Source organism: Muntiacus reevesi, chromosome 12 (assembly GCF_963930625.1).
Source record: "Muntiacus reevesi chromosome 12, mMunRee1.1, whole genome shotgun sequence".
NCBI classification, from domain to species: Eukaryota; Metazoa; Chordata; class Mammalia; order Artiodactyla; family Cervidae; genus Muntiacus; species Muntiacus reevesi.
The window spans coordinates 28,249,502-28,260,730 of NC_089260.1; the positions used below are offsets into that span (position 1 = coordinate 28,249,502).

The following is an 11,229-nucleotide window of genomic DNA, read 5'->3' on the forward strand; positions in this document are numbered from 1 at the left end:
ATGTATAGATTATAAAATAGAAGTCATGAGGCTGCTGATAGTGTCTTGACAATGATTATGAAGTTGGTATGGGACCTACATTTCAGTTACACTCACTTTGTACCAAGTTTACTGAAATACATTTTGTTGATTGTATTTTCTTGCTTAAGATTATTTTGCTACTATTTGCTGTCTCATTCCTTTTTTATTTATTATTTGACAGTTATTCACGCAAAAGAAGAACAGGCATTGTGGTGGTGATGGAGAGTGGAAAGAGAACAGAATGCATACCTGACTCAGTTAAAATAATGATACAAACTGACTTGGATAGTATTGTTCTAGTTTACAGCTGTTGTTCAGCTTAATTTCTAACAATGTCTCCTGTTACTCTCAAAAATCATCTTAGATATGAATAATAAATTACATGATCACCCTGAATAAAATGTTTGTTCTTAACAGACATTTAGAGAGGCAAAGTTCACATAATTAAAACATCTTTGGAACAGTGAACAGATAATCCATGGTTTCTCATCTTTACTTGGAAAAAACTAAAGCAAGTGCCTAGAGGATGGGCTGGAATGCATTTTATAAAGAGAGGTCAGAGAAAGCTTTAAAAAATAGATGGTCTTATAAACATTTTTAAATGTTTCATGGAGAAGTCAGAAAACATTTTATAATAGAGTTCTTGGTGCCAAGTCTGGAAGAAAGTACAAGATTTATGAAAAAAAGAGCAGAAAAACATTTAAAGTTAAAAAAAAAAAAAACTTTAAGGACAGAAAACAGTATAGGGTGTGTGTGTGTGTGTGTGTTTGTGTGTGTGTGTGTGTTTGTGCGTGTATGTAACTAAGATGATTGCCTGGGTGAAAGGAAAGATGCACTTGAGGAACATTTGGAGATAAATATGCTTAATATGTGGTCCTTTAATAGACTCCCCCAGACAGAACAGACAGACAAATGGGTAACATGAGATAGATTTATTTGAGGAAAAGGAGAAATTCTGATAAAGCACTGAAGTGGTATATTCTGACCTACTAGCCAAATTTGACCTACAGAAGTGATTTATTGGACTATTTAATTTATTTAATGAATTAAATAGTAAATTAAATAATAAACTATTTAATGATCTCTTCAAGATTAGTTGCTTTCTTTGACAATTAGAGGGCTTTACATAAAACATATTTCAATCTCCACTTTAAAATGAATCTGTCTTCCTATAGGGCGAAATGACGATAGCCAGAGGGGGCAAATGTCCCTTTTAAATGGGAATGCACATACTACTACTTTTCTTTCTTCTCATTTCTTCACTTGTATAAATCACCTGCTTTTTGGAAGTGTGACCTTAGATGTGGTTCTTGGGAGCATAATCAGAAGATAAGCTGATGAAATTGTAGAACCTCACTGTAACTAATAAATGTAGCTAAGATCTTTGTCTTTCTTCTGGAATATTAATAAGCAATAGTGACTACTAGGTATTTACTAAGCACCAGGAACAGTGTTAATCTCCTTTCAGACAGAGGTGGATTTGAGCTACAGTTGCAAACACCTGCTAGGGTAAGAACTTGAATAAATTAACTCACTTTCTGAACCTCAGTGTATTTTTTTTGGTAAATGGGGATGACATAGTATCTCCCTGGAGAAGGAAATAGCAACCCACTCCAGTATTCTTGCCTGGAGAATTCCAGGGATAGAGGAGCCTGGTGGGCTACAGTCCATGGGGTCACAAAGAGCTGGACACTACTGAGCGCTGAGCATCAGCACAGGATATCTCATATGGCCTCTGTGAGCATGAAATGAGATCACCATATGCAAAGTACTTAGCATTGTTCTTAACGGGCTTCCCTGGTGGCTCAGACGGTAAAGAATCCCCCTGCAATGCAGGAGACCTGGGTTCAATCCCCGGGTTGGGAAGATCTTCAGGAGGATGGCATGGCAACCTACTCCAGTATTCTTGCCTGGAGAATCCCCATGAACAGAGGAGCCTGGTGGGCTACAGTTCAAGGGGTCACAAAGAGTCAGACACAACTGAGTGATTATGCACAGCACAATGTGATTCTTGGCACAAAGCAAGAGATCATTCATGAACAAACAAACAAACAAACAAACCTTCCACATTTGAAATCTGAATTGATGCTATTCACAATATATTAACTATCAAGGTAATTTTATAATAGTGAACCAATTTTAATCTCTGATAAATGATATATATTTCTATGCATCTTAAAAGAATATTATGAATGCAGATTTATTAAAACTCTGGTAGGATACACATTGTTCCTATAACTTTAATATGACCTACAGATACAATAAATGTAAAAAATATATCACTAATTTCACTGACAGATGCACATTAAAATTTCCAGGAATGTATATAAAGTAGCTTGTTTCTATTAAGCAGATGCACTTGGCATTCACAAACAATAGCCTGAAGCACCTTTTCATATGATTGCATTTAGATATTTAATCACAATAACCACTAAAGTGTAAAACCTTACTAATTTAAGGTAAATGAAAGGAGAGGTGTTAGTTGCCAATCTATCATCATAAATAACTGAAATCAAACAGATATCACAAACAGTTTGCTGACATATTGTCACTAACTTCAAAAAAATTAGAAAGTCAAGATATAAATATGAAAAATGCTTAATGTATGTTTCAGAGTTAGAAGTCCTTTATGCTCATTAATTATATAATCATTCTCTTATTTTTCATTCCTTTTTTTTTCTGTCTCAAAAGATATACTAAGGGTGCAAATCTAAAGACAGTGACTCACCTTTACTGATGTAAACCTCGCTCACATGAGCCTTATTTATAACACAAGACAATTCATTTACTTATGTGAGTTGATTATGCCGAACAATCATCTTTCACGAACAAAAAACATATCAAGTTAATTATATATTTGTATTGTTAGTTGTTAACTTAAAGTGATGTATTTTCAGGCCAGTCATTAAATAAATTTTTCATGCTTTTTCCAAAGGATTCCAATTTTACATTTATTCATATAGTGATAATAGTTCACTGGGCACCAACTATTTATTCAATACTAAGTACTGTGCACACATGATCATGTTAAATCTTAATAATCTATTTATGAAATAAGCATCATTATCCCTATGTGAATTAGAGAGCTGAGACTCAGGTGACGAGGTGAAGTGCCCAAAATCAGCAATTAGTTAAGAAGCCAAGACTTGAATTAAGGCACATATGAAGAATACTGGTCTGCACTCTTTCCATACATGATGTTAGAAATCTCAATAAGTTTCAACTACTAGGATTTTTAAGGCTATGCAATTAGAAGATCCCTTAGAAATTTTTCTCAAAGAGATAATGTGTATTGATAATAATAGTGAAAAAATAGCAACTATATTTTTTTGAGTTCCCATTTATTTTTTTCAGCCACTAAACCAAAATCTTTTCTACGGCTGATTCATATCAATGTATGACAAAACCCACTGAAAAAAAAAAAAAAAAGAAAGAAACAGCATATAATTAACCACTTAACAAACAAAAAAACAGCCATCAACACTGGTAATTAGAGTGAATGATATTTCATTGTGGTAGGAAATCTTTAATGTAAAAGTATATTTAAAATATTTTTTCAAAGCTTTCTGTGAATATATAATTAAGATCTTCAACAGAAGAAAATAAAATTAGTAAAAATGTAGGGTTGCTTTTTTTAATGGCAAATACTCATTCCCTTCCTTATCTCTAAAAATTTTACATTTAAAAATATACTTTTATAGTAAATTCAAATTATCAGTTTGCATAATATATTTCACTTGATGAATTAACTTTAATACCACTTTTACTTTAAGGAAAATTGGTATGATAATTGGAGAGAAGGTACCAATAATGAATGAATTAATTAGAACTTAATTGTATTTCTTTGTCTATGGTTTATCTAAACTCTAGATGAATAAGAAGAAGAGAAATAAGGATATTTAAGATAATTAACAACACAACATTGTAAAGCAACTTTCCTCCAATTAAAAAATAAAATTAAAAAAATTAAGAATTAAAATTTTAAAAATGAAAGTTTTTAAGTAGCAAAGTAACAAGGATTTAAGTAACATTTCTATATTTTTTATTTAAGAAAAAAGACAACTCACTCGAAAATTGAATTGCAAATCCAGATTTGCTGATATAAAAATCTGTGTCGAACTGAATGGTCACTACGTTGAGAGTGCTATGGATTCCTTCGGGAATAAGAGACCCACTAATTTCCTTTAAAAGCATCTCATTTTCAGGTGGACCATCCCAAACTCGGAGTATATCATGTGATGCTTCCGTATCAAAAGCAAGAAACTGTAGGCTGTGGGAGAACCATATATCTCTGATTATTTTAAACATGGATCCAGTTTTAAATAAAGACTATAAAACATCTTAGCTTATACTAGATACTCCTTTCATTCTAGCAAATAAAATGAATAATGCAAAATGTATATACAAACTAAATGCATTTTTCTTGAACAGCATAATTTTTTTAGAATATGATTAAATATACTATTAAATCAATTCTGCAATTATAAAAACTTTAGGTATACAGACCATCCCTGACATATGGAGATTCAATTTAGGAATTTTTGACTTTAAGATGGTACAGAAGAGATACACATTTAGTAGTAACTATACTCTGAATTTTTATCTTTTCCCAGTTGTGATACTCTTTCATGACATTGGGCAGCGCCAGGGAACTAAGTTCCCAGTCAGTCACAAGATCACAAAAACAAGCTACCAACACATTCACAACCATAATGCACTCCTAAAACAGTTCTGTTTTTCATTTTCAGTATAGTATTCAATAAAATTACATGAGATGCTCAATACTTTATTATAAAATAGACTTCAGGTTAGATGATTTGCCCAACTGTAGACTAATGTAGATGCTCTGAGCATGTTTAGAATAGGCGAGGGTGAGTGATGATTTTGGTAAATTAGTTATATTATATGCATTTTCAGTTTATGACATTTTCGACTTATGTTCAGTTTATCAGCATGTAACCCAAGGAAGACCTACCTATACATTCTTTTCAGTGTTCATGACTTAACTGTGGCAATGACAGGTGACATTTAAGAGGAGCTCATGTGTGCCACACACTGTGCAAAATGCATTACATCTATTTTCTTCCTTTAATTGTTGTAATGACCCGGTGAAGCAAGAACAAGTATCATCTCAATTTTACAAAGGTGGCAAGTGGGATTCAGATTAAATAAGACTGTCCTAAGGGTGGCAGAGTCATGAATTGAACTCAAGTTATCTAATGCCATAGTGTGTGTTATTGCCACTGTATCGAGTTTCTAGTGTGCTTGTTTTATCAGAATCAATGATTTACTCCACAAATGCAAACAGTTCACATTCAAAAAAGAAGTAAAGTAAAAGGAAACTTCCTGAATGTGAAAATGGCCCCCACCACAAAAATGCACAAAGAAAAAAAATGTTTCATATTAAATCTATTTTGCTTTAGTCTAATCTAGTTAAAATTAATATCAAATTTTCTTGTGCCTAATCCAAAAGCTAGAAATCCAATTATATCAACACACTAAACTCTCTTTGCCACTCTCTCTCTCTCTCTCTCTCTCTCTATATATATATATATATATATATATATATATATACTCTCTCTATATATATCTATATATACATCTCACATCCTTGTTTGATATGTGAATTGTCACAACTTTAAATCTGGGTTACAATTTAATATCAAAAATTCTTTAAATTTTAAAAATCTCAGAACTCTGTTGAATTTACAGCATCTTAGATCATGAAGAATTGAAAGAGTATAATTCCCAAGCAGCATGAAAAATCCTCATCTTTTGTGCCCTCTTCTAACTGAAGAGTTTCTAAGGGGATATATGAACCAATGCTGTGGCCTATGAATTAATATGTCATGCTTATCAATACTCCCCCCCCACCATTTTATAATAGATAAAAACCATGTTTTTCTTTACCAATGGTTAAAAAAAAAAAGAAAAATTTTAATGTTAATTGTATATAGGGTCTGATCAGGAAATTCAGATTCCTCAGTCATTTTGAAAAGATAAAATCCATTTACCTGACAATGTTTCCTGGATCTACCTCAATCATCCACATGCAACGCAGATTATTGTCATATGGAAAGGGATAACCAGGAGATAAAATTCTTCCTGATGATTCTCCTTTAAAACGACCTCCACATTCAGCTAGAAAAAATTAATTCAATTTTAAATCACAGTTTAATCTTTCTAAGCATCTACAAATGTTTCGAGTATATATTTTTCACCTGAAGGAAAATAAGGATTGATTTCTCCTCTTATTGAAAGTATATATGTGTATATGCTTTCTCAGATTAAGGTATTAATTAAAGTAAGAACACATTGTATAATAAAACAAGTATCTCAAGTTAGATAATATAAATGAAAATATAATAAGTCAATTAGGGAATTTTAAAAGTACACACTCAAAAGCTCTGAGTTTAGGCTTCAAACTTTTTAAGATGTATGGCAAAATAATGTTAATGCAACAAGGGGAAACAGATGGCAAGTTGCTCACTTATAGCTGGTTGCAGGCTAACTAATTCATCATCTTACTACCTTACCTCTAAGCTTTACTGCAGGTCCCTCAGGCCTTCTAAATTTCATTGTCCTCTTATTCCCCTTTCAATCACTCTAAACTCTTTTGCTTTTAACCTCCCAAAAGTCAAAGTAGCATTTTTACTAGATTTTACTTCAGTTAAACTTGGTTCCATTTTGATTTAAAGTAGTCTCAAATTTTTATAAAATTCACCAAATTAAAAATGTAAACACCATCATACAATATAATTTAAAAAAATATATCTTTTGGGGAATTCGCTCTCCATTTTAATAACATTTAATATATTGGGAAAACTGGAATGATTTTACATTGATAAGCAAATAATATAGAAAGAATCCTCTTGCTAGAGAAGAGAGAAATAAAGTAGTTTACTTAGTATATTTCTTACTTCTCTACATCCTAAAAACCCCAAGGTATAATAATATATTTTTGAAAGTTCTCCAAATTACTATGCTACCAAAAAATAAAACTAAATACAACGTATTTTACTTTTGCTTATATATTTGAATATATTACTATGTTTATTTTTCTTGTTCTCTGCAGAGTTATTATCTTACTCAAAAGCAATGCTGAACTAAGAATCTTGAATTTTTGTTTTGTTTTGATTATTAGAACAAAGGTCAAAGACAAAGTTTCAGCACTCAGAAAAGACTAAATAACAACTGAATATCATGGTTCAAATTTGTAGTCTCTATTCATATAGATAAAATTGCTTCAAAGATTTTAGACGCTATATTTTAGTATAATATTAGGGCTATTTTTATGTGTCAACTTGGCCAAGTTGTAGTACCCAGTTATTTTATCAAACACTAGTCTAAGTGTTGCTATTTATAGACCTGGTTAACATCTACAATCAGCTGACTTTACCCTTGATAATGTGGGTAGCCTTCATCCAATCAACTGGAAAGCCTTAACAATGAAAACTGAGTTTTCTGGAAAAGAAGATTTTCCCTCAAGACTGCATCATTAATCCCTGCCCTAGTTTCCTAGTTGTGATCTTCCCTATGAATTTTGAACTTGTCAGCCCCCTCAACTGCATGAGTTGATTCCTCAGTATAAATAAATACATTTTTTGATAGATGATAGCTAAATAGATCACATATAGATGTATTGATTCTTTTTCTTTGGTGAACCCTGACTGATATACACACCTATAGAGGACTAATCAAGTTTATTTTGTATTATAATGTTAGTTTAATTTAATTTATAATAATAAATTTGTTATTTTTAAGACAAATAAAATATATATGTTTCAGAAGTTACCATCACTTACTGTGGTCTTTCTCATTTTGTAACAAGAACTTTGTTGGGCAACCTATAATGCTGTAACTGTAATAATTCATTTTTCATCATTTTTAATTATTTATTCACTATTATTGACATATTTCTGAGGAGAACAAATGTGATACTTCATTCTGCCAGACTTGTCCTTTTTATACAATCCATGAGGTTCTCATGGCAAGTATACTAGGGTGGTTTGCCATTCCCTCCTCCAGTGGATCCCATTTGGTCAGAACTAGCTGCTATGACCCAACCGTCTTGAGTAGCCCTACACAGCATGGCTCATAGCTTCACTGGCCTATGCAAGGCCCTTCGCCGTGACAAGACAGTGATCCGTGAAGGGATTACTATGATGTTGTGGCCAGTTATCCAGAGCCAGACATTCTAGAGTGCAAAGTCAAGTGGGTATTAGGAAGCACTGCTGTTAATAAATGGGATTCCAGTAGAGCTATTCAAAACCCTAAAGGATGATACCCTTGAGGTGATGCATTCAATATGTCAGTAACTCTGGAAGACCGAACAGAGGCCATAGGAACTGGAAAAGGCCAATCCTCATCCCAGTTCCCAGGAAGGGTAGGACTAAGAATGCGCGCCAAAGAAGGTGGTAACTGCTGGACAACTGCACTCATCTACCATTCTAGTAAGGCCATGTTTAATATATTGCTTGCTAGTCTTCAGCATTATGCAAACCAAAAACTTCCAGTTGGCCAAGCTGGGTTTAGACAAGGAAGAAGAACCAGAGATCAAATTGTCAACATTCGCTAGATCATAAAGAAAGCAAGGGAATTACAGAAAAACATCTATCTTTGTTTCATTGACTACACTAAAGCCTTTGACTATGTGGATCATAACAAACTGTGGAAAGCTCTTAAAGAGGTGGGGATACCAGACCATCTTACTTGTTTCAAGAGAAACCTGTATGCGGGTCAAGAAACAACAGTTAGAACCCTGAATGGAACAAACTGTTGGTTCAAGATTGAGAAAGGAGTATGACAGGGCTGTCTGCTGTCCCCCTGTTTGTTTAACCTATATGCTGAACACATCATGAGAAATGCCAAGCTGGATGAGTTACAAGTTGGAGTCAAGATAAGCAAGAAAAACATCAACAACCTCAGATATGAGGATGATACCATCCTAAGGGTAAGCTCCAGGAGATGGTGAAGGATGGGAAGCCTGGCGTGCTGCAGTCCATGGGGTAGCAAAGAGTCAGACATGACTGAGCAACTGAATAACATTCTAATGGCAGAAGGCAAAGAGGAACTAAAGAACTTCTTGATGAGGGTGAAGGAGAACAGTGAAAGAGCTGGCTGAAAACTAAATATTAACTAAGATCGTAGCATCCAGTCCCATTACTTCATGGCATATAGAAGGGGAAAAGGTGAAAGTGATGACAGATTTCATCTTCTTGGGCTCTAAAATCACTGCGGATGGTGACTGTAGCCATGAAATCAGAATATGATGGCTTCTCAGCAGGAAAGCTATGACAAACCTAGACTGTGTTGAAAAGCAGAGACATTACTCTGCTGACAAAGGTCTGTATAGTCAAGGCTATGATCTTCCGATTAGTCATGTACGGTTGTGACAGCTAAACTGTAAAGAAGGCAGAGCACCAAAGAATTGATGCCTTCAAACTGTGGTGCTGAAGAAGATTCCTGAAAGTCCCTTAGAGAGCAATGAGATCAAACCAGCCAATCTTAAGGGAAATCAACCCTGAATACTCATTGGAAGGACTCATGTTGAAGCTGAAGCTCTAATATTTTGGTCATCTGATCCGAACAGCTGACTCACTGGAAAAGTCCCTGATGCTGGGAAAGACTGAGTGCAATAGGTGAAGAGGGCATCAGAGGATGAGATGACTGGATGGCATCATCAATGCAATGAACACGAACTTCGGCAAAATTCGGGAGACGGCATGGGACACAGAGACCAGGCATGCTGCACTCCATGGGGTACAAAGAGTTGGACATAACTGGGTGACTGAACAAAAACAACATCTGCCAGATTAATTTTAAGCAACTCCAAGAACTGGAGCTTTGGGAACTGTTTTTATGTTGAATTTAAACATAGCTCTTTCTCCATATTTTTTTGTTACAAATATTACTTGGCTATTTGATTTCAAATAAACCAGTGTGATATGCTGTAACATTGGAGTTCATATTCTGTCAGAAGTCTTATTGAAAGAATCTGAAAAACACCATGAAATTCCCTGGCCTGTGTAAATTTTCCACTTGCGCAGAATTTTCCGTTTGCAAAATAAGGATAGAGAAATGTAAACGGAACGTCTATAGGTTTCCCAATAACTGCACAAACAAGTCTGCTGTTTTCCGGAACCAACTGACGTCAAGCACCTGTACTCACAGATAAGATGACCCCATATGATACACATTATGTTACTTTTATGTTACTCATTCACTGTACTGGATGTGCTAACGGTATACATTATGTTATTCATTCACTGTACTGGATGTGCTGACAATGTGACTTCTGCCTATAAAAGTCAGCTTACACTGCTATACGGTGCGACTCTGCCTCCGAGGAGACTAGAGTCGCCCGGCTTGTGCAAACCGACAATAAAGCCTCTTGCATATTGCATCTGCTGGACTGTTTATTGAGTCGCGGGAGCTCCTCTCCGGAACAGAGACCTGACGTTTGGGTCTTACATTATGTTTACAGATAAAATTGAAGGTGTGTAGGTTAAATACCTTTGGCTATGGTGCCTAAAAATTAATTTTTGTTTGCTCAATGTATAAGCTACAGAAGCATAATTACCTAGAAAAATCCATATAATTAAGAAAAAGCTTCTTATTTGACCAAGGCAAAAATATAACCCTAATAGATTATTAAGGTTAATAGGAATGGATAAGTATGATTTTAGGCCAAGTGGTAAAGCTATTAATTATTGACCATAAAGAACACCATCTTAAATAGAATTTCATCTTCTATTGTCATGAAAATCATCAGTATGACACATTATGTGTCTAGCTGTTTTAAGCTTTTATTCCTGATCATTTATCATTAAAAAAAAAAAAAAAAAGGTTACCCTTCTCATGAAGGCTTGAGCAGTGGTATTACTAAATTTTGTCTTGGCAGATTCATAAAATGCATTGATTTGTCACAAAAATAATTAAATCTTTTGATCCTAGATCAAATGTTCTTCTATATGGATGAAGTTTTCCAAAAAATGAAAATATCTTCAGCTCGATTCAACATACAAGGAAAATATATATTTTTTAATGTCTTAGTTTATGATTTTAATCTTACAGACAACAGAGCAAGTCAGTATTTTTAAGTTTATAGTTTTGTGCTATTGAAATCCTTAATGATTTTCTGAATATATTTGATATTCACACCAAAGAATATAACTTCAGAGATAATTAATCAGTGTACATTTTTCT

General features: G+C 33.9%; 1 protein-coding gene across 3 annotated transcripts in view; it reads right to left on the reverse strand.

Moving 5' to 3' along the window:
• Positions 1-11,229, reverse strand: part of CSMD3 (CUB and Sushi multiple domains 3) — a 1,308,014-nt gene that overhangs the window by 313,659 nt on the left and 983,126 nt on the right. For all 3 annotated transcript variants that reach the window (XM_065902671.1, XM_065902670.1, XM_065902669.1), the window contains 2 exons: positions 6,036-6,162; positions 4,089-4,291 (listed from right to left, as the gene is read on the reverse strand). In XM_065902671.1, the coding sequence (XP_065758743.1) occupies positions 4,089-4,291; positions 6,036-6,162 (330 nt within the window). The remainder of the gene's footprint in view (positions 1-4,088; positions 4,292-6,035; positions 6,163-11,229) is intronic.